General features: G+C 44.4%; 1 protein-coding gene and 2 pseudogenes across 3 annotated transcripts in view; 2 read left to right on the forward strand and 1 right to left on the reverse strand.

Annotated features, from left to right (window-relative positions):
• SFI1 (SFI1 centrin binding protein) overlaps positions 1-24,116 on the forward strand; it is a 100,194-nt gene that overhangs the window by 42,263 nt on the left and 33,815 nt on the right. Inside the window, 4 exon segments of the mRNA XM_032256566.1 lie at positions 3,490-3,592; positions 17,051-17,207; positions 19,927-20,088; positions 23,906-23,976. Of these exon segments, the coding sequence (XP_032112457.1) occupies positions 3,490-3,592; positions 17,051-17,207; positions 19,927-20,088; positions 23,906-23,976 (493 nt within the window).
• Positions 5,426-6,064, reverse strand: LOC116535490 (annotated as a pseudogene). Its single transcript, XR_004262226.1, has one exon. The product of XR_004262226.1 is annotated as a ubiquitin-40S ribosomal protein S27a pseudogene (transcript).
• LOC116535492 lies at positions 14,197-14,699 on the forward strand (annotated as a pseudogene). The gene has a single exon (XR_004262227.1). The product of XR_004262227.1 is annotated as a mitochondrial import inner membrane translocase subunit TIM14 pseudogene (transcript).

Consider the following 24,116-nt stretch of genomic DNA (forward strand, 5'->3'; position numbering starts at 1 on the left):
CCACGTTTATAACCAGATGTGTAACAGTGAGCTGCATTATAATGGGACAGATTGCACTGTATGTTGTCTGTAGTGGTCCACTGGTGTCCTGAATGGTAGGATATTAAGAGCCCACTTCCTACCTGAAAGAGTTGGGTATTGAACAAAGTATGGATAATAGCAGGGGCTTTGCAGCTGTGCTGATTTCGGTTTGAATCCCTCTTCCATCCTGTATTATTGGGTCATTTCATCTCTTCAACTCTTATTTTCCTCATCTGTGAAATAGTTACACCATAGTTGTAGTTTTGTCATCAGGAAGAAATAAAGGAATATCTGTAAAGTACTTAACAGTGTCCAGAACAGCAGTCAATATAAAGAAGTTATTTAAGTAGAAATAAAATAGGCAGAGTACAGTAGCTCAAACCTGTAATCCCAAAACTTTGGGGACCTAAGGTGGGAAGATTGCTTGAGGCCAGGAGTTTGAGACCAGCCTGGGCAACAAAGCCAAGACCCCGTCTCTACACACAAAAATTTTTTTAAAATAAATAATTAGGCCAGGTGCAGTGGCTCACACCTGTAATCCCAGCCTTTTGGGAGTCCAAGGCGGGTGGATCACGAGGTCAGGAGTTCAAGACCAGCCTGGCCTAGATGGTGAAACCCCATCTCTATTAAACATACAAAAAATTAGCTGGGTGTGGTGGCGGGTGCCTGTAATCCCAGATACTTAGGAGGCTGAGGCAGAGAATTACTTGAACCTGGGAGGTGGAGGTTGCAGTTAGCAGAGATCGTGCTGCTGCTCTCCAGCCTGGGTGACAGAGCAAGACTCTGTCTCAAAAAAAAATAAAAATAAAAAAATTAATTAAAATTGTTACTTAAAATCTATTTAGCAAATATCTCAAAATGCCTGATTAGTATGCAATTTTACTTGAGTCTGAGTGATATTTTTATATAAATAATTCATTTTCTCAACATACATTTATTTGAGACAAAGTCTCAAATAAATACTCTGTCGCCCAGGCTAGAGTACCGTGGTGTAATCTTTGCTGACTACAACCTCCACTTCCTGGGTTCAAGTGATTCTCCTGCCTCAGCCTCCCGAGTGAATGGGATTACAGGTGCACACCACCATGCCTAGCTAATTTTTTGTATTTTTAGTAAAGACGGGGTTTTACCATGTTGGCCAGGCTGGTCTTGAACTCCTGACCTCAGGTGATCTACCCACCTCGGCCTCCCAAAGTGCTGGGATTACAGGCATGAGCCACAGTGCCCAGCCTATTTATTGACGGCTTAAAATGTTCCTGGTACTAGGCTAGGTGCAGTGCCTGAAACTTTATCTTGGTGAAACTCCATCTCTACTAAAAAAATAGAAAAGTTAGCCAGGTGTGGTGGTGCACACCTGTAATCCCAGCTACTCGGGAGGCTGAGGCATGAGAACTGCTTGAGCCAGGGAGGCAGATGTTGCAGTGAGCTGAGATTGTGCCACTGAAGTGCAGCCTGGGCAACAGAGTGAGACTGTCTCAAAAAAAAAAAAAATGGCTTCCACAGGAGGCCTTTACACTGCCACTTGTGCTGCTGCCATGTCTCTAGTGATCCCTGAAAAATTCCAGCATATTTTGCAAGTATTCAACACCAGTATCAATGGGCCTTTGCCATCACTGCCATTAAGGGTGTGGTTGACAATATACTCATGTGGTGTTTAGGAAAGCAGACATTGACCTCATCAAGAGGGCAGGAGAACTCACTGAGGATGAGATGGAATGTGTGATCACCATTATGCAGAATTCATGCCAGTACAAGATCCTAGACTGGTTCTTGAACAGACAGAAGGGTATAAAGGGTGGAAAATATAGCCAGGTCCTAGGCAATGGTCTGGACAACAAACTCCATGCAGACCTGCAGTGACTGAAGAAGATTTGGGCCCATAGAGGGCTGTGCCACTTCTGGGGCTTTTGTGTTCAAGACCACTGGCCACTGCAGCGTACTATGGGTGTGTCCAAGAAGAAATAAGTCTGTAGGCCTTGTCTGTTAATAAATAGTTTATATACCTAAAAAAATTAATGAACAAAACATTCCTGGTACTGTATTGGTGCTGGGACTATATTCAGGAAATGTGTGATTCCCTAAATGCATAAGAAGATAAATGATTCTACTGCATGGGAGTGATGTTAAAAAAAAAAAAAAGATAAGTGATAATGTAAGATAGCTTGAGGTTTTGCAGTGAGTGCTGCAGGTGAGCATGGTCTAATAGAAGTCTTTCTGGGTTAGAGTGACCAGGCAAAGGAGTGTTTCTTTAAAGCACAAGTTGGAAACTTATTTCCCCATGACTATTTTCCTAGAACAAATTTGAAAATTAGTAGAAAAGAAACCAAGACTGAAATGAAAGTCTGGCCAGGAAGCTGAGAAGGAAAAGGATACAGCAGGACTAGAAATCTAAAAGCCACTTTATTACAGATTAGTTTGTGAAATCTCCTGATTTTCAAATGTTGGTAATAACTCTTTTTTTGTTTGTTTTTCTGAGATGGAGTCTTACTCTGTCGCTGAGGCTGGAGTGCAGTGGTGTGATCTCAGCTCACTGCAACCTTGACAGGTTTAAGCGATTCTTCCACCTTAGCCTAACTAGCTGGGACTACATGGTGCACACTCTGCCATGCCTGGATAATTTCGTGCGCGCGCACGCGCGTGTGTGTGTGTGTGTGTGTGTGTCTGTGTGTGTGTGTTTTTTAGTAGATACGGGGTTTTACCATGTTGCCCAGGCTGGTTTCAAACTCCTGAGCTCAGCCAGTCGCCCACCTTGGCCTCCCAAAGTGCAGTGATTACAGGCGTGAGCCACCGCACCTGGCCCATAACATATTTTTTTTTATGTCTGTTTTTGTTGTTGTTGTTGCTTTTCTCTGTTTTCCCTGGCCACGTCTGATAAGACCATAATGTATTTTTTTTTTTTTTGGAGATGGAGTTTCACTCTTCTTACCCAGACTGGAGTGCAATGGCGCGATCTCGGCTCACTGCAACCTCTGCCTCCTGGGTTCAGGCAATTCTCCTGCCTCAACCTCCCGAATAGCTGGGATTACAGGCACGCGCCACCATGCCCAGCTAATGTTTTGTATTTTTAGTAGAGACGGGGTTTCACCATGTTGACCAGGATGGTCTCGATCTCTTGACCTCGTGATCCACCCGCCTCGGCCTCCCAAAGTGCTGGGATTACAGGCTTGAGCCACTGCGCCCGGCAGGACCATAATGTATTTTTTTTTTTAACCAGACTGTGTAGGCCGAACAGCATGTCTGTGGTGTCTAAAGCCAGATCTGACCTTAGGAACCGTAAGCTTCCAACCATTAATTGGCAGCTCTAGGACTTTTTCTCAATTGTTTTCTTTTTTCCCCCAGCAGTCAATCCACAGATGACACTATAAGGGAGAGGACTAGAGCTGAGGGTCTGAGGCCCCACACTAACTGCTCCTCTTTTCTGAGTGACTTTCTTCTGATGGGTTCCGTCTTTGATTTGCTCTTTGACAGGGTGTGGTGGAGCGTGTGGAGGCAGCGACTAGGACAGGTCCGTGTGAGCCGTGCCCTCCATGCCTCTGCTGTGAAGCACAGGTCCCTGAGCCTCCAGCTACAGGTGAGTCCCGCAGGCGTGGGTTTTGGTGTTCTCTGTCCATGTTGCCACGCCTCTCACCCACAGAGGGCAGTGCTGGGCCTTCCCTGCAGCTCAGGGCCTGAGAGGCTGTGGGGACAGAGGTAATCTGGAAGGCTGGGCTCTTCCAGAGGGAAGCTGCTGTTAGAAATAAAATAAAGGCTTGTCCTAGATGAACCTAGATTAGCAGTGACTTCCAGAGTGCTTCTATGGAACTGGAGAGGGATTTATGAATCAGTTATAAACATGTTTAGAGAAACAGCAGTATACTCTGATTTCCTCATTGCTGTTTCCCTACGGCAAATCAGAAAATAATTGAGGCAGAAAAGAAACTAAGACTGAAAAGAAAACTTGGCTTCTTTTTCCTTATAGTTTTGATCACCTTAGAATATTCTTTTAGGCAAGCCACTGGCTTTTTTTTTGTCAATCATCAAGGACTAAAGCCTATACTAAAATTTTCTTGTCCTTTGATATAGTCTCTGAATTCTTGTCATGCTTTTGTGTCTGCTGGGTACTTACAGAGCTGCCAAGTCAGTTATAGGAAATAGAACAGGGAAGAGGAAAAAAAAATTGGTGCCTGTTTCCAAATGTAGGAATAGTATCTTCTTATTCTAACAACAAATTGCATAGTCCATGTAAATATGTGTAGATCACTTGCAAATAGCGTATACAGACATCTAGATCAGGTATCTGGCTCACAGGCCAAATTTGGCCTGCTTTCTGTTTTTGTAAATAAAGTTTTACTGGGTTGCTGCTACAACCATTCATTTATGTATAGTCTGTGGCTGCTTTCAGATTACAAGGGCAGAGTAAAGTAGTTGCAACAGGGACCTTATGGCCTACAAAGACTAAACTATTTGTTTTCTGACCCTTTAGAAAAAGTTTGCTGACCTCTGAACTTGTAAGGTCTTCTGAGCAATAGCAAAGAAATAAGAGACACAGTTCTTGCCAATGATAATAAAAGTACCAATAGCAGCAGCAACAGAAGTAGCTTTTATTCAGCCTGGGTGACAGGGGGACCCTGTCTCAAAAAAAAAAAAAGAAGTAGCTTTTATTGTGATCTTACTTGTGGTCTTAGGTACTGGACTAAGTGCTTTTTTAAAAAATTCCGTATTGGCCGGGTGTGTTGGCTTATGCCTGTAATCCCAGCACTTTGTGAGGCCAAGGCAGGCGGATCATGAGGTCAGGAGTTTGAGACTAGCCTGACCAACATGGTGAAACCCCATCTCTACTAAAAATGCAAAAATTAGCCAGCATGGTGGTGCAGGCCTGAAGTCCCAGCTACTTGGGAGGCTGAGGCAGAAGAATTGCTTGAACCCGGGAGGCAGAGGTTGCAGTGGGCCGAGATTACACCACTGCACTCCAGCCTGGGCGACGAAGTGAGACTGTCTCAAAAAAAAGAGAAAGGAAAAAAAGAATCTCATATTATTGTTAAGGAAACCAGGAAGGTTAAATAACTTGAACCAGGGTCATAGGTATAATGACGCTTAGAGCCAGATTTTAACCTAAGCAGCTAGAAAACTGCATCATCATCTTAATCACCATGCAGTATTATGTTGAATAGACTTGTAACCTCAGGAGGGAGATGGAACTGATAAATGGGAAAATGCTATAAACTCAGGGAGACTGACTAAACTTAGAGAGTGACTGTGAATATAGGGAAATTAAATATAATGAGACTGATTTTCTGTCATTGATGGACAACTGTGCTAGTGTTCTTCCCTTTCTAAAAGCCACTTGGAGAGACTCTAAAATTATTCTACTGATGCTACTATTTAGAATTCCTTTTTTTATTTTGTTTGCTGTTTTTTGTGGTTGTTGTTAGTTCTTGTCTTTTATTAACTCATACAGTTACTTGTCTTCTGGTTTGTTGAAGCAGTAAGTCAGACAACATTTGCCACAATACTGTCTGTCAAAGTGGCTTGCCATAAACACTCGAGCACCACATTCGTCAGAAAGGCACTCTCGACAAAGGTGACTAATTTTACCATTCTCATCCACCTTATAGTATTTCAGGACAGCCAGCTTAACCTTCTTTCTCTTGTGCTTATTCTTCTTGGGAGTGGTATAAGACTTCTTCCTTTTCTTAGCAGCACCATGAAGTCTCAACACAAGATGAAGAGTAGACTCCTTTTGAACATTGTAGTCAGACAAAGTACGTCCATCTTCCTGCTGCTTGCTAGCAAAGATCAGTCTTTGCTGATCAGGAGGAATTCCTTCCTCATCCTGGATTGTGGCCTTTACATTTTCTATCTTATCCGAGGGTTTGACCTCGAGGGTGATGGTCTTCTCCCTAAGGGTTTTCACAAAAATCTGCATTTTGGTGGCAGCTTCACTGCAGATGGCGAATAGAAAAGGAAGAACGCCGTGCAGGCCCACAGGGTTTCCAGCACCCCCCGCCAAAGGACCTGTTTTTTTGTTTTGAGACAGTCTATCTCTGTCGCCTAGGCTAGAGTGCAGTGGTGCAATCTCAGTTCACTGCAGCCTCTGTCTCCCAGGATGCAGCGATTCTCCTGCCTCGGACTCCCAAGTAATTGGGATTACAGGTACCTGCCACCACCCCCTGCTAATTTTGTATTTCTGGTAGAAATGGGGTTTCACCATGTTGGCCAGGTTGGTCTCAAACTCCTGACCTCAAGTGATTCACCTGCCCCCTCCAACCTCCCAAAGTGGTGGGATTACAGGTGTTAGCCATTGTGCCTGGCCCCAAAATTTTCTTTTTACAGTTATCTTCAAAGCATACAACAACATATTTGATTAATTTTTTTTAAGAGATGGGTTCTCACCATATTGCCGAGGCTGGCCTCCTGTACTCAAGTGATCTTTCCCTCAGTCTCCAAGTAGCTGGTACAACTGGCATGTGCCACCATGCCTGGCTCTGATTAAAAATTTTTTATGATAGGAGGCTTTTATGGTTTGAGGTTGGATTTAGCATATTTAAACAGCTAAAAGTCATTCAGAGTCAAATCCAATGAAAACTGTGAGTAATTAGGGTAATGTTGATACCAATGAAAAACTATATGGGGCTATAAGTATGACCTGGATTTCATTGTGTGGATTATAAGTAATAATGCCACACCTGTAACCCTAGCACTTTGGGAGGCCGAGGTAGGCAGATTGCTTGAACCCAGGAGTTTGAGACCAGCCTGTGTAACATGGCAAAACCCTATCTCTACCAAAAAAAAATACAGAAAATTAGCTGGGCATGGTGGTGAGTTCCTGTAGTCCTAGCTGCTCTGGAGGCGGAGGTGGGATAATCCCTTAAGTCTGGGAAGTTGAGGCTACAGTGAGCTATGATTGTGCTTCTGTACTCCAGCATGGGCAACACAGCAAGACCTTGTCTCAGAATGATGATGATGATGATGCTCTGTGTTCAGTAAGTACCATGCCAAGAATTACACTCTCTTAGTCTACACGGCATCCCTATGCACTAAGCGGATAAGACATCACGAAATATGTAAAATTTTAATTTTAATTTTAATTTTTAAATTAAATTTGGTATTTCAAACATAGAAACACATAAAATATAAAACACTTACAAAAATATTAGCAGATAGCCAAGTACTCACCACCCTCACCCAGATTTAAAAGTATAGTATTTTCTTTTTTTTTTTTTTTTTTGAGACGGAGTTTCACTCATGTTACCCAGGCTGGAGTACAATGGCGCGATCTCGGCTCACCGCAACCTCCGCCTCCTGGGTTCAGGCAATTCTCCTGCCTCAGCCTCCTGAGTAGCTGGGATTACAGGCATGCACCACCATGCCCAGCTAATGTTTTTGTATTTTTAGTAGAGGCGGGGTTTCACCATGTTGACCAGGATGGTCTCGATCTCTTGACCTCGTGATCCACCCGCCTCGGCCTCCCAAAGTGCTGGGATTACAGACTTGAGCCACTGCGCCCGGCCAAGTATAGTATTTTCTATACTTGCTCTAGAATTTTTTTTAAGTTATTTTTTAGGATAAGGATCTCACTCTGCTGCCCAGTCTGGAGTGCAGTGGTACCATCATGGCTCACTGTAGTCCTGACCTCACAGGTGTAAGTGATCCTCCCACCTCAGCCTCCCAAGTAGATGGGAACACAGGTGTGTGCAGCCATGCCCAGCTAGCGCAGCTGGGTGTGTGTGTGTGTGTGTGCGCGCGCGCGCACTTGCATGTGTCTATGAATATGGAGTCTGGGTCTCATCATGTTGCCCAGGCCCATGCTGGTCTTAAACTCCTGAGCTCAAGTGATCCGCCCACCTCAGCCTCCCAAAGTGCTGGGATTATAGGCATGATGCCACCGTGCCTGGCCCAGAATTTTTTTTTTTTTTTTGAGACAGAGTCTCGCTCTATCGCCAGGCTGGAGTGCAGTGGCGCAATCTCAGCTCACTGCAACATCTGCCTCCTGGGTTCAAGCGATTTTCCTGCCTCAGCCTCCCAGGTAGCTAGGACTACAGATGCACACCACCATGCCCGGCTAATTTTTATATATTTTTTATTAGAGATGGGGTTTCACCATGTTGTCCAGGATGGTCTCGATCTCTTGACCTCATAATCTACCCTCAGCCTCCGAAAGTTCTGGAATTATAGGTGTGAGCCACCGTGCCCAGTCCCCAGAATGTTTTAAAGTAACAAAATTTAATGGGCACTGCCAAAGCTCTACCCTCCGTCTCTCCCTCCCTCCCTCTCTCCCTTCTACTGCTTCCCCTTCTTAAAGATAGCTAGTCTTTTGATTCCGGTGTGATTGTTCTCCTTTATTCTTTTTTTGTTATAAAAATATGTGCACATGTAGTCTCACCTACGAGAGAAGCTGAGGCAGGAAGATCATTTGAGGTCAAGAGTTTGGCCTCTTTTGAGGCCAGCCTGGGCAATGTAATGAGATCCCATCACTGAAAAAGAGGTGGGGGTGCCACGGTGGCTTACACCCGACTACCACCACGTTTCGGGGACCAGGGTAAAAGGATCATTTAAGCCTAGGAGCTCAAGAGCAGACTAGGCAACATAGTGAGACCCCATCTCTCCAAAAGAAAAAAGAAATAGCATGGTGGTGCATGCCTGTGGTCCCAGCTACTTGGGAGGCTTAGGTTGGAGGATCACTTGAACCTGGGAGCTTAAGGCTGCAGGGAGCAATTGATCATGCCACTGCACTCCAGCTTGGGCAGTAGAACAAGACCCTGTCTCAAAAATTAATTAATTAATAAGTGAATGCTATGGCTTTGTGTAGTTAGGACATTTATGAATGGTGTCATGTACTTTGCAACTTGTTTTTTTAGTGAAACAGTATATTTTTGAGGTTTAGCCATGTGATTTATTTCTTCTTTTTTTTTTTTTTTTTTTTGAGATGGAGTCTTGCCCTGTTGCCAGGCTGGAGTGCAGTGGCACAATTTTGGCTCACTGCAACCTCCGTCTCCCGGTTCAAGTGATTCCTCTGCCTCAGCCTCCTGAGTAGCTGGGACTACGGGTGCGCGCCACCATGCCCTACTAATTTTTTGTATTTTAGTAGAGATGGGGTTTCACCGTAACCAGGATGGCCTCGATCTCCTGACTTCGTGATTCACTGGCCTCAGCCTCCCAAAGCACTGGGATTGCAAGCATAAGCCACCACGCCTGGCCCCCTTCTTTTTTTATTATTTATTTTTTTAATGGATGAGAGGTCTGTGTTGCCCAGGCTGGCCTCGAACATGTAGCCTCGCCTCCTTATACACCAGGAAAATTGGCCTGAGCCACTGTAACTCCCTCTTTTTTTTTTTTTTTTTTTTTTTGAGACAGGGCCTCGCTATGTTGCCCAGGCTGGAATGCAGTCCCACTACTGATCAGCACGGGAATTTTGACCTGCTCAGTTTCTGACCTGGGCCAGTTCACCCCTCCTTAGGCAACCTGGTGGTCCCCCACTCCCAGGAGGTCACCATATCGATGCCGAACTTGGTGCAGATACCCGATCAGCATAGCACACTACATCCCAGAACCCCTGGGCTCAAGTGATCCTCCCACCTCAGCCTCCCAAGTAGCTGGGACTACAGGCATGTGTCACCGCGCCTGGCCCTCTTTTTTTTTTTTAGAATAGAAACAGGGTCTTTGTTGCATAGGCTGTTCTCCCACTCCTGGCCTCAAGCAGTCCTCCCACCTCGGCTTCTTAAAGTGCTGGGATCTATAGGCATGAGCCACCATATGGAAATTGCTCCATACCATTTACTATTTAGTCCATTTTTTATCTTTTTTTATGCTAATTATTAATCAACTTCTTTTTAAAATTTTATTTATTTATTTTTGAGACACAATTTCTGAGACTCAAGGAGGAAAAAAAAGGACACGCAGTTTCACTCTGTCTTCCAGGCTAAGTGCAGTGGCTCGATCTCGGCTCACTGCAACCTCTGCCTCCCAGGTTCAGGCAGTTCTTGTGCCTCAGCCTCCCGAGTAGCTGGAATTATAGGCACATGTCACTATACCCAGCCGTGAGTGCGTGCGTGCGTGCGTGCGTGCGTGCGTGTGTGTGTGTGTGTGGTGTGTTATTAGTAGAGACGGAGTTTTACTACATTGGCCCGGCTGGTCTTGAACTTCTGACCTCAAGTGATCTGGCCGCCTCAGCTTCCCAAAATGCTGGAATTATAGGCATGAGCCACTGTGCCCAAGTAATCCACTTCTTTTAAAGACCAAAACAAAGACAAAAACAAAAAACACCAATGAATTCCACTTTCTCTCTCTTTCTTTTTTTTTTTTTTAAATTTTTAGATAGAGTCTTGCTCTGTCACCCAGGCTGGATTGTAGTGGCATGATCTCAGCTCATTGCAGCCTTTAGCTCCTGGGTTCAAGCGAGTCTCCTGCCTCAGTTTCCCAAGTAGCTGGGAGTACAGGCACCCGCCACCATGCCTGGCTAAGTTTCGTATTTTTAGTAGAGACGGGGATTTCACCATGTTGGCCAGACTGGTCTTGAACTCTTAATCTCAAGTGATCCACCCGCCGTGGCCTCCCAAAGTGCTGGGATTACAGGCTTGAGCCACCACACCCGGCCCCCAGTTTCTTTTAATTATTTAGGTGTCTGTTTCTCGGCCCTCTCTTCCATTCATTTATTTGCCTATCCATATCATACCAATACCATACTGTTTTAGTTACGATTTAATAAAGCAGGTAGACTGTCACAGTGGAATTCTGCCTCTATCACCTATTAGTTTTGTGCCTCTGAATTAGTTACTTTACCTTGTTTATACCTCAGAATTCTTATCTGTAAGTAGATCATAGTAGTACCTACCTCATAAGATTGTTGAGGCTTTAATAGGATGATCCAGTTATACTCAGAGCAATGCTTAGAATATGGAACTATGTAAATATTTTCTATAATTACAAGGCAAGAGTAAATTAAAAAGCAATTGCTAGATTTTCAAAACAAACTGAAACAAACATATCAAGTTTGTGGCAATGACTATACAGAAGAGTAACTTTAAAATACAGTAGTTTGTTCATTTCAGTGGAATGTGTTAAAAGGACATAAAAAACTGCTAAGAAATCTAAAACCACATTCTTATTAAGTGTTATTACTAGGAGGTTTGAAATTGTTATATTAAAAGTATTATAGTTACATTGTAAGATAAAGCAAATAATTATGGCAGTATTGTTAGAAATAAAGATCTTCAACAGAAAAGATTACAAGTATAAAAATCAAAGAAATTTAATCTGCAATCTGCAGTTGGAACTATACATATCAATATAGACTCATGACATATCTTTTTTTAAAAAAAAAAAAAAACCATAAAAATTGCATTTCTGGCCTGGCATGGTGACTCCCAGCACTTTGGGAGGCTGAGGCAGGTGGATCACCTGAGGTCAGGAGTTTGAGACCAGCCTGGCCAACATGGTGAAACCCTGTCTCTACTAAACATACAAAAAAAATCAGCTGGGCATGGTGGTGGTGAGCACCTGTAATCCCAGCTACTCAGGAGGCTAAGGCACAAGAATTGCTTGAACCTGGGAGGCAGAGGTTACAGTGAGCCGAGATCATGCCACTGCACTTCAGCCTCGGTGACAGAGTAAGAAGAGTGAGACCCCGTCTCAAAAAAAAAAAAAAAAAAAGAAAAAAGAAAAAAAAAAGGCATTTCTAACTCTGTTTACTGAAAAGGCTTAGAAGCAGTGACAGTAGTATATCATTTAGTATCTCCAGTACCCAAGTTGTGGTCTTAACTATTCCCCACTAAAAGGAATCAGGGCTTTTTAGAGAAATGGCTGATTATAGGTCTGGGGCAGGAAATAAACAAGATACACCTAGGACATGGTGTGCTGAAAACTGAGGAACTTAACAAAAGCTAATGGAGCTGTGTCAGAAGGACTGAGGAGCCAATTTGGAAGGGTTCTCAGGGCTTGAGATAGAAAAATTTGAGCATCAAAAAACCATAAGCTGGGCATGGTGGTGCCTGTGTATTCCCAGCTACTCAGGAAGCTGAGGCAGGAGGATCACTTGAGTCCAATAAATGGAAAACATCGAGTACATAAAAATTCATGTATTTGAAATAATTTTAAAAGAAAGTGGAACTCATTGGTCATGATTTTGGGTTGTTAGGGGAGTAACTCAATTCTTTAAAAATTAATGAAGGCAAAAAAATAAGCATTTTCCTCGCCTTTCCCGTATAAACTGTTAACTCCAAGAAAGCAGAGGGTTAACAAGAGAGAAGGCTTCTTTATAAAAGAATTCCAATTGATAAATGCAGAAGGAATACTAGAATTAGAAAATTGCTGTTTTGCCACCCCTAATGAGGACATAGATCACGGCAGCCACCACTAGGTGAGAGGATGGTGGGAAAATATAAGAGGAATCTGGCTACCTGCGATCTGAATCCACCAAACAGTCTTGGCATTGCTACACCTATGGCAGCCAGATGCGATATGCCTCATGATACTGTGGAAGGGGAAGTACCCAGCCACATTCATGAACTGTTTTTGCCTAAAAATATGAACCCGACTCCAGGCAAGCCTAAAGTGAATCTCTCAGTTTACAGGAAATAAAGGGGTCAGAGGAACAAGTTAGAGACACCTTGAGGTTACAGTCAGCCAAATCCAAAATGTGGGAGATTTGATGGGTTAGATGACTTGATTGCTCTAGTAGATTGATGGCATGAAAGAGGAAAAAAGCAGGAAGGAAAATTGTCACATAAAACAGACATTTAAGTGACCTAACCAAAAAAAAAAAAAAAAGGACCACTCTAGCTGTTGTGTTGGGAATACATCAGAGCCAGCTATGGTGGCATGTGTCTGTAATTCCAGCACTTTGAGAAGCTGAGGCAGGCAGACAGCTTGAGCCCAGGAGTTTGAGACTAGCCTCAGCGACATAGTGAAACCCTGTCTCTACATGGTGGCATATGTCTCTAGTCCCAGCTATTCAGGAGGCTAAGTGGGAGGATCACCTGAGCCGAGGAAGTTGAGGTTGTAGTGAGCTGTGATTGTGCCACTGCCCTCTAGCGTGGGCAATGGAGCAAGACCCTTTCGCAAGGAAAAGAAAATCAGCTGGGCATGGTGGTGCATGTCTGTGGTCCCAAGCTGCTCAGGAGGCTGAGGCAGGAAGATTGCTTAAGCCTAGGAGGTGGAGGCTGCAGTGAGACATATTCTTGTCACTGCACTTCAGTCTGGCAGTCTGGGTGACAGAGTGAGACCGTCTCTAAATAAACAAACAAACAAACAAATAAATAAATAATATACCAGAGATGATCAAGGATACAAACAGGGAGAACAGGTAAGAAGCTATTACAAAATTCCAGGCGAGATTTTGCACAAAGATGATAGGAAGATGGTGGCTGGATTCTGGATATCTTTTAAAGATGTAACTGATATCTTTAAAAGATGGGTGGATGAGATGTGAAGTTTTAGAGTCCAAGATGACTTCCAAGTTTTGGCCTAAGCCATTGGAACAATGGAATGCCATTTACTGAAATAGGAAAGACTGCAAGAGAAGCAGGTTTCTGGGAAAAGATTAGGAGGAGCCGAATTCTGGACTCTGTATCTTCAGCCTGATAGGCCTTTTGAATATCCACAAGAAGATATGTTAAGAAGGCAGTGGGATATATATATGGAATTTTGAGGATGGGGCCAGGAGAGGATGTAAATTTGGAAAATTCAGAAGTTTACAGTAGGCAGACGGTCTGTAAAGCTACTAGTGGGCGGGGTGCAGTGGCTCATGCCTGTAATCGTAGCACTTTGGGAGGCTGAGGCAGGAGGATTGCTTGAGTCCAGGAGTTCAAGACCAGCCTGGACAACATAGACCCCATATTTAAAAAAAAAAAAAAAAAAAGCTACTAGAGTAGGTGAAAGAATAAAGGGAGGGAGTGTAGCTAGAGGAGAGGTTCCAGGGCTGAGCCTGTGCACAGAGGTGGGAGTCAGCAACAGGAACAAAATAGGGACCTGGACGCATCCCAAAAGCCAGGTGAAGGAAGGAGGAGGGCTTTGTCAGACACTTGTGGCAGGTCGAGGGAGGTAAGGACTAAAGTCTGACCTTTGGGTTGTGCAACATGGAGATTGCTGATGCATTTAATAAGAGCAGTTTTATTCCGTAAGCCCATGGGAGTGGGTTCAAGAAAGCCTGCCTGGGAGACAAAGAGATGAGAAAATATCTCTTTTGGGGCGTCCGCTGCGGTCTGTGCGCTGGGATGAGCCGGGCTCCCGGTGGAAGCGAGGGAAGCTAGCCGCAGCAGCCATGGCCAGTACAATGGTAGCAGTTGGACTGACCATTGCAGCTGCAGGATTTGCAGGCCGTTATGTTTTGCAAGCCATGAAGCATATGGAGCCGCAAGTAAAACAAGTTTTTCAAAGTCTACCAAAATCTGCCTTCAGTGGTGGCTATTACAGAGGTGGGTTTGAACCCAAAATGACAAAACAGGAAGCAGCATTAATACTAGGTGTAAGCCCTACTGCCAATAAAGGGAAAATAAGAGATGCTCACCGACGAATTATGCTTTTAAATCATCCTGACAAAGGAGGGTCTCCGTATATAGCAGCCAAAATCAATGAAGCTAAAGATCTGCTAGAAGGTCAAGCTAAAAAATGAAGTAAATGTATCGTGAATTTTAAGTACATATTACTTTATGTATATGAGTACTAGCTTTTTATAATAAAATGCCTCAGAGTTACAGTTTAAAAAAAAAAAATAGCTCTTTTGAGGAGCTTGAGACAGAACCAAAGTGTTAACTGGATAGGACAATGTGGTCTAGGGTCTAGAGAGGGGTGTTGCTTTGTTTGTTTGAGAATCACTGGTTTATTCCTTTCTAAATGTATTTTTGTGATGGTCATCTTTCCCCTGCAGCTTTTTATTTTTGACAAATTCCAAATCATAGAAAAGTTAGATACTGTATGTGTTTCACCTATTTTAACCCATTGTGGTTTTTGTTTGTTTGTTTGTTTTGTTGTTGTTTTTGTTGTTTGTTTGTTTTGGACAAGGTCTCACTCTGTCACCCAGGCTGGGGTACAGTGGTGTGATTACTGCTTACTGCAGCCTTGACCTTCCAGGCTTAAGCAACCCTCCCACCTCGGCTTCCCAAGTAGCTGGGACTACAGGCACACACCACCAAACCTGGCTATTTTTTTTGTGGCGGGGGGTGGGTAGAGACATAGTTTCACTATGTTGCCCAGGCTGGTCTCAAACTCCTGAGCTCAAGCATCCTCCTGCCAAAGTGCTGAGATTACAGGCGTGAGCCACCCTGCCCCGCCAACTCATTGTTAATGTCTTGGCGCATTTGCTTTCTCTAAGTTTATAAATACCTTTATGTTGTCTGAGCTGCTCTAAAATTGTAGACATAAAGTTTATGTTAAAGCTTGTATCTCCTAAAAAAGACAGTCTCTCACATAACCATAATATCGTTATTATATTCTAAGAAATTTAATATTGATATAATATGTAACATGCAGTTCAAATTAAAACTGTGTATTGTTGCTATTTTCATTTCCACAGTCTAATCAAAGGTCACCCATTGCTTTTAGTTGTTACATCCTGAAGAGATTTTTTTTTAGGATGGGAAAAATACTAGCACATTTATATGCTGATTTCAAAAGTCTACAGAGAGTGAAAACTGATGATGCATAAGTGGGAAAACTGCCAAGGCGGTTAACTTGGAGGATGAGATTAGCCACAGTGGGACAGGGTTGGGAAGGCACTGACTTTGGTGGGAACATGGACGGTTATCCAGAGTAGCAGGAAAGAGAGAAGGCACAGCCTGTTGGCAGGTGGCTGGTTAGACATGGTAGACCTTGAGGAGATTTTCTTTTGATTGCTTTTATTTTCTTAGTGAAATAGGAATGATGGTATTCAGTTGAGAGGAAGGAAAGGGGACGTGACAGGCTGAAGAAAAGATATGAAGTCTTTGTCTAAGTCATCTTCATATTAGGACATGCATTATCACTTATTTAAGGGTGTACATTTATAGACCCCTGTAGGCCTTCACAGACCCCTGTAGACCCGTAGCTTCTATAGATAGGTATCCCTGGAACTAATTTGCCTGCAAAAGGGCCTCTTTACAGTAGACTTACTCTGACTTTGGAAGAAAAGGCAGACCCTCACCTATGCCAAATCTGAATTAATTCTATCAGATTGTTTCTGCTTATTGTCTGTTTGGTATTTTTTGTTTGTTTGTTTGTTTTGTTTTGTTTTGTTTTTGAGATGGAGTCTCACCCTGTTGCCCAGGCTGGGGTGCAATGGCAGGATCTCGGCTCACTGCAACCTCTGCCTCCTGGATTCAAGTGATTCTTTTGCCTCAGCCTCCTAAGTAGCTGGAATTACAGGCGTGTACCACCACTCCCGGCTAATTTTTTTGTATCTTTAGTAGAGATGGGGTTTTACCATGTTGGTCAGGCTGGTCTCAAACTCCTGACCTCCTGATCCACCCACCTTAGCCTCCCAAAGTGCTGGGATTACAGGCGTGAGTCACTGCACTTGACCCTTTTTTTGTTTTGTTTTGAGATTGAGGTTCGTTCTTATTGCCCAGGCTGGCACAATCTTGGCTCACTGCAACCTTCACCTCCCAGGTTCAAGCGATCGTCCTGCCTCAGCCTCCCGAGTAGCTGGGATTACAGGCACCTGCCACTATGCCCAGCTGATTTTTTTGTATTTTTAGTAGAGATGGGACTTCACCATGTTGGGCAGGCTGGTCTTGAACTCCTGAACTCAGGTGATCTACCTACCTCAACCTTCCAAAGTGCTGGGATTAGAGATGTCAGCCACCGTGCCCGGCATCTGTTTGTTGATTTTATTCTTCTTTTCTTCTTCTTTTTTTTTAAGTCCAGAAAAAAATTACTTTCTGAAAGCAGCATGTCCCTCTTAAAGACCCTCTTACCCCTCAATCCCATAGCTTATGATCCTGCTAGGGGATTGCCACTTTCTTGTTTCATTTTTAGCCTTTCCAGTGTGTGTGTCTGTTTATCTTTTTTCCCTCTTCGCCTGTACTTCACCCTGTTTTCCTGTTTCTCCTTTGACTGCTGCCTCTTCTCTGTTTTTCAGGCTTGGTCACAATGGTGGGAGCAGCTCCTATATGTCCAGAAGGAGAAACAAAAGGTTGCCTCTGCAGTGAAGCACCACCAGCACTGGCAAAAGCGGAGGTTTCTGAAGGCCTGGCTTGAATACCTGCAAGTCCGCAGAGTAAAGAGACAGCAGAATGGTGAGTAGGAAGCCTGAGGCTCTCGAGACACAGAGTCTGGTCACAGTTTCCACTCTCCTGCTGCCAGTGGTACTGTACTGAGAAGTAATATAATGGTGTTACTCCAGAAATGTTGGTAAAAGGAGATTGAGGAGGAAAATACATCATCCTTGAATCACATTTATTTCCCTTTGGCTTTTTATTTATATCTATTGTAGATAGATAGGCTTTTTTTGTTTTGTTTTGTTTTGTTTTGCTTTTTTGAGATAGAGTTTTGTTCTTGTTGCCCAGGCTGGAGTGCAGTGGCACGATCTTAGCTCACTGCAACCTCTGCTTCCCCGGTTCAAGCATTTCTTCTGTCTCAGCCTCCTGAGTAGCTGGGATTACAGGTGCCCGCCACCTCGCCCAGCTAATTTTTGTATTTTTAGTAGAGGTGGGGTTTCATCACCTTGGCCGGGCTGGTCTCAAACTCCTGACCTCAGGTGATCCACCTGCCTTGGCCTTCCATAGTGCTGGGATTACAGGTGTGAGCCACTGCACCCGGCCTCTTTTATGTATATATTATGTTGATAACCTATGGTTTTGTATCTTGCTTTTTTCCACACAGTTAACAGTTTTCTACATCTTAAGTATTTGTCATAAATGTTATTTTTTAACAACTGTTCATATTTTATAGGATGGCTTACCTTAATATACTTAACCATTCTCCTATATATATATATTTTTTTTTTTTTGAGACGGAGTTTCGCCCTTGTTACACATGCTGGAGTGCAATGGCACGATCTTGGCTCACTGCAACCTCCGCCTCCTGGGTTCAGGCAATTCTCCTGCCTCAGCCTCCTGAGTAGCTGGGATTACAAGCACGCGCCACCATGCCCAGCTAATTTTTTTGTATTTTTAGTAGAGACGGGGTTTCACCATGTTGACCAGGATGGTCTCGATCTCTTAACCTCGTGATCCACCTGCCTCGGCCTCCCAAAGTGCTGGGATTACAGGCGTGAGCCACCGCGCCCTGCCTATTTTTTTTTTTCTTGAGACTGAGTTTCACTCTTCTTGCCCAGCCTGGAGTGCAATGGGACGATCTCAACTCACTGCAACCTCCGCCTCTCAGGTTCAAGTGATTTTCCTGCCTCAGCCTCCCAAGTATCTGGGATTACAGTTGTGCACCCCCATGTGCAGGCAATTTTGTATTTTTAGTAGAGATGGGGTTTCTCCATGTTGGTCAGGCTGGTCTCAAACTCCCGACTTCAGGTGATCCGCCTACCTTGGCCTCCAAAAGTGCTGGGATTATAGGTGTGAGCCACCGTGCCTGGCCGCCATTCTCCTATTAATAGATATTTGGATAGTTTCTGTTTGTCTCCAACTATTTGAATGTATGTGATTTTGATGTCGAGGTTTTTGGATACTGTTTATATTATTTCATTTCCCAATTAGATTCAGAAATAATAATAAACATGAACATTGGTACACTTTTTAACTTAAGTTTATTAAGTTTATGCAGAAGTGAGTCAAGCACTATGCTAGACACTGGGTTAAGGGTCTCTGGCATTCACCCAAACCTCACTGCATGAATCTGTCTCTTGGGAGAGTCTGAATGTGTTCATTTGACGATAGTGGTGCCAGACCAATAGTCCAGTTGCCCAGTCTTAGAATGTGAAAGCATTAAGCTGTTTAGTATGATAAGCTATAGACTAACCTCTGCCTCCAATTACAGCATTCAAATTCCAGGTCTGATTCCCATCCCCTTCCCAGTTCCCAGCTCATCAGAGCATTATCTTGACTAGCATTAAAAGAAGATAAAACTGGCAGCCAGGAACAGCTTGGCAGAAAGCCCAGAAAAAGCCTACCCCAGCATGGCAACTGAATTTTATGTCGTTGCTGAATCTCTAAGTCCTATCCAGGAGATATTTGTATAGAAGCAAAAGTGAAACAGAGTCCTCTTTGAAAGCAACAGTTACCATTCCTGCTCATTAGTATCTAACTAGAAGCCCCAGCCCTGTGATGTAACTTGATTTTACAGCAACCTTCTCCCTAAAATCACAGACCTTTTCTCTCCTTGGAGACAGGAGATGTTGCTGAGGGATTCCTAATGACCTTTAAAGGTTTAAAAAACTTTTATTTAGGCCGGGTGTGGTGGCTCACGCCTGTAATCCAAGCACTTTGGAGGCCAAGGCGGGCCGATCACCTGAGGTCAGGAGTTCAAGACCAGCCTGACCAACATGGTGAAACCCTGTCTTTAAAAAAATAAATAAATAAAATTTAAAAACCTTTTATTTTAGGGTGTGTGTGTGTGTGTATGTGTGCGTGTGTGTGTACAGCCTTGAATTCCTGCTCTCTGTCAAAAGTGGGGTTCAGCTTGTCCTACAGATTCTTCCACTGAGCGTGGTGGCTCACACCTGTAATCCCAGCACTTTGGGAGGCCGAGATGGGCAGGTCACCTGAGGTCGGGAATTCGAGACCAGCCTAACCAACATGGAGAAACCCAGTCTCTACTAAAAATACAAAATTAGCCGGGTATAGTGGTATGTGCCTGTAATCCCAGCTACTTGGGAAGGCTGAGGCAGGAGAATCACTTGAACTCAGGAGACGGAGGTTGCAGTGAGCCAAGATCATGCCATTGCACTCCAGCCTGGGCAATAAGAGCAAAAACTCGCTCTCAAATAATAATTTAAAAAAAGATGCTTCCAGCTCATCTTCTAACCTTGGGCGAGCAGCACTTTAAGTTATTTCTCTGTTGCAGAGATGGCTGAACGATTCCATCATGTCACTGTGCTCCAGATACACTTCTGTGACTGGCAGCAGGCCTGGGAGCGGAGGGAGAGCTTGCACGCCCACCAGACCCAGGTGGAGAAACTGGCCAGGAAGATGGCCTTGCGGCGCACCTTTACTCACTGGCAACACTGTATCCTTTCAGATACCCAGGCTGTCCATTGCCTCAGCCAGGACAGCAGGCGCTTAGGAACATGTGAAACAAAAGTCATGAGATATATGGGAAACAATTGCCCAACAGTTTAAGACAGCCTTATCTCTGTTGACAGTGTTAAAATGTTTTAATTGGGACTGTATATACAAAAGAGTACTTATATATTTATAGTTAAAAAAAATAATAAAATGGGCAGGGTGCAGTGGCACACGCCTATAATCCCAGCACTTGGGGAGGCCAGGCAGGAGAATCACCAGAGGTCAGGAATTTGAGACCAACCTGACCAACATAGAGAAACCCCATCTCTACTAAAAATACAAAATTAGCCAGGCATGGTGGCGCATGCCTGTAATCCCAGCTACTTGGGAGGCTGAGGCAGGAGAATCACTTAAACCCAGGAGGCAGAGGTTGCAGTGAGCTGACATTGTGCCATTGCACTCTAGCCAGGGCAACAAGAGCAAAACTCCGTCTCAAAAATAATAATAAAATGGGCCAGGTGCAGTGGCTCACGCCTGTAATCCCAGCACTTTGGGAGGCCGAGGCGGGTGGATCACGAGGTCAAGAGACTGAGACCATCATGGTCAACATGGTGAAACCCCGTCTCTAGTAAAAATACAAAAATTAGCTGGGCATGGTGGCGCACGCCTGTAGTCCCAGCTACTCGGGCGGCTGAGGCAGAATTGCTTGAACCCAGGAGGCGGAGGTTGCAGTGAGCCGAGATCGCACCATTGCACTGCAGCCTGGGTAAATACTGTAAAACTCTGTCACCAAAAATAATAATAATAATAATAATAATAAAATGAACAACTATGTATCTGTCACCCAACTTTCAAAATAGAACCTTACTAGCACACCTATTTGCTCCTCCCTGATTGCATTCTTTTTCCTTTCCCTCAGAGGTAATCCCACTTTCCTGATTAAAATTTTTGGTGTTGTAATTTAAGTGCTTTTCTCTACCCACTAGGTGGTGGAAATAGCCACCACTGTCTTTTTCTTGATGATACCATCACCGTGATCATAGGTTCCATTTATTGCGCTTTTACTATATAGCAGAACATTATGTATCATCCTCTTCATCCTCATAGCAACCCTGTGGAGTAGGTGCCACTATTGCCATTTTACGGGTGAGGAAACAGATTCAGGGGATTGAGTGTATTTTAAAGTCACAAGTCATTGGCAGAGTCAGGATTTAAAAAACCCAGGCCTTTAACTCCTGTGTACGTCATCATCTTCTTTTTTTTGAAACAGAATCTCTGTCGCCCAGACTAGATTGCAGTGGTGCCATCACGGCTCGCTGCAACCTCTGCCTCCTGAGTTAAAGTGATTCTCCTGCCTTAGCCAGGCTCCCAAGTAGCTGGGATTACAGGCGCCTGCCACCACATCCAGCTAATTTTTGTACTTTAAGTAGAGACAGGGTTTCACCATGTTGGCCAGGCTGGTCTCGAACTCCTGACCTCAATTTATCCACCTGCCTCAGCCTCTCAAAGTACTGGGATTACAGGCATGAGCTACCGTGTCCGGCCCTGTGTACATTTTCTTAATCACTACTCCTACCATACTATGTGCCCAAGTGTGAGAGTTTGGACTGCCTAAGACGTTCATCCACACATTTTATTTGTTCATCAAAGCTTTGCTTTGTGTAAACTCCTGCTTAATTTCTGGGATACAAGGGAGCTCAGACTAGTGGTAATTCATTGTCTCGTGGGGAAAATAGGCATGAAAATGGATCTTTAAATATGGCATGATAACTGCTATCATAACGATTTGTTTCAAGTCCTGTGAGAGCCACTGTGGAGATTCAGCCAAGGAGGTCATGTTTGTCCTGAATTTAAGTCATAGGAGATGAGAAGTTGGGAAGGTTGATGTCTTAGGGGAAGACTGCAGAAGGTTGGAAACGGCATTTCAGTGGAAAGAATGATGTTTACCCAGGTTTGGCGTTGAGGAAAAGCATTCAAGAATCCAGTGAGTTGTCGATGTGTGGATGGCGGGAAGGCAGATGAGATACAGGAATCTCTGGAGGTTTTTTAACTTTTTAAAATTTAGAGATGGGGTCTCATGTTGCCCAGGCTGGACTGCAGTGGCTTTCACACGTGCAGTGGTAGCTTACTGCAGTCTTGAACTCCTGGGCTTAAGCAGTCCTCCCTCTTCAGCCTCCCAAGTATGTGGAACTACAGGCACATACCATCACACCCGGCATTAGAGGTTTTTAAGAAGAGAAGAGGTGGGGGGAGGGGGTGATTTAAAAAAAAAAAAAAAAAAAAAAGAAAGAAAAGAGACCAGGGGCGGTGGCTTGCACCTGTAAGCCAAGTGCTTTGGGAGGATCGCTTGAACCCAGGAGTTTTAGGCTACCGTGAACTATGATGGCACCCTTGCCCTCCAGCCTGGGTTGATAGAGCAAGACCCAGTCTCTTTTTTTTTTTTTCTATCTTATTTCAGGGGGGGTTTAACCCCTTGTTTCCAGGGGTCCTCCCAAAGCACTTGGCTTACAGGTGCAAGCCACCGCCCCTGGTCTCTTTTCTTTCTTTTTTTTTTTTTTTTTTGAGACGGAGTTTCACTCATGTTACCCAGGCTGGAGTGCAATGGCGCGATCTCGGCTCACCGCAACCTCCGCCTCCTGGGTTCAGGCAATTCTCTTGCCTCAGCCTCCTGAGTAGCTGGGATTACAGGCACGCACCACCATGCTCAGCTAATTTTTTGTATTTTTAGTAGAGACGGGGTTTCACCATGTTGACCAGGATGGTCTCGATCTCTTGACCTCGTGATCCGCCTCGGCTTCCCAATGTGCTGGGATTACAGGCATGAGCCACTGCACTCGGCCAACCCAGTGTCTTTAAAAAAAAAAAAAAAAGCCGGGCGCGGTGGCTCAAGCCTGTAATCCCAGCACTTTGGGAGGCCGAGGCAGGTGGATCACGAGGTCAAGAGTTCGAGACCATCCTGGTCAACATGGTGAAACCCCGTCTCTACTAAAAATACAAAAAATTAGCTGGGCATGGTGGTGCGTGCCTGTAATCCCAGCTACTCAGGAGGCTGAGGCAGGAGAATTGCCTGAACCCAGGAGGCGGAGGTTGCGGTGAGCCGAGATCGCGCCATTGCACTCCAGCCTGGGTAACAAGAGCGAAACTCCGTCTCAAAAAAAAAAAAAAGAGAGAGAGAGAAAGAAAGGAAATGCAGTCAGATTTGTGCTTTGGAAAGGATAATTCTGGATTAGCGGAGAGAGGCTAGCCCTGGTAGGAGACCCATTATGGGAGGAGGCTCACTTACCAATCTGTGTAAAGGAATGAGTCAGATGAACTGCAGGGTGTTGGGGATGGGAACAGAAGAGCAGGAGGGGATGGAGGGAGCCAAGAGATTTAGGAAGAGAGCAGATGGACTTGGTGTCCGATTAAATGAGAGTGGGAGGAGAACAGGTTTGAAAATAACTCCAAGGTTTTTAGCTCAACTGACTAGATTGTGATGCCAAAACAGAGAGTACAGAAAAAGAAGCAGATTCTGTTTTTGATATGGTGATTTCTAAATGTTTACTGAAACCGGTAGCGGTTTATCTCAGGTATTTTTTGCCTCTCATCTCATGGGCATTCAAGGGAAGGAATGTAAGGCCAGATGTTTGATCAGTAATTGACACGGTTTCCCTTTGCCCACTGCTGCTCTGGGTCATCAGGGGTAGACAGAGGTAGACCTTAGCCCAGCTGGTACATCTGTTATCCCTGACAGCCACAGCCCTTCAGGTGGGTCACTAGAAATGCACTGTGTGGGGGCCAGAACATTGTTGAGACTGGAGACCTTAAGTTCCTGAAAGACATGCTGCTATGTGCAGAAGAAGCTGCCCAGTGTGAGATGGCAGAAGAGCACCACAGGCACAGGCAGCTGGTAAGAACCCTGCAGCCTGGCATGGCTCTGCTCAGCAGCCTTTCTTGGGTATCCACTCTTGCGGGACCCTGACTCCTATCACCTTCATTAAATGCAGCTAGCTATGGGTGAGTTTTAGTCATGAAGCCCCCCTTCCATTG

The sequence above is a fragment of the Sapajus apella genome, unplaced genomic scaffold (genome assembly GCF_009761245.1).
Source record: "Sapajus apella isolate SASKATOON/1434 unplaced genomic scaffold, GSC_monkey_1.0 scaffold95, whole genome shotgun sequence".
Lineage (NCBI taxonomy): Eukaryota > Metazoa > Chordata > Mammalia > Primates > Cebidae > Sapajus > Sapajus apella.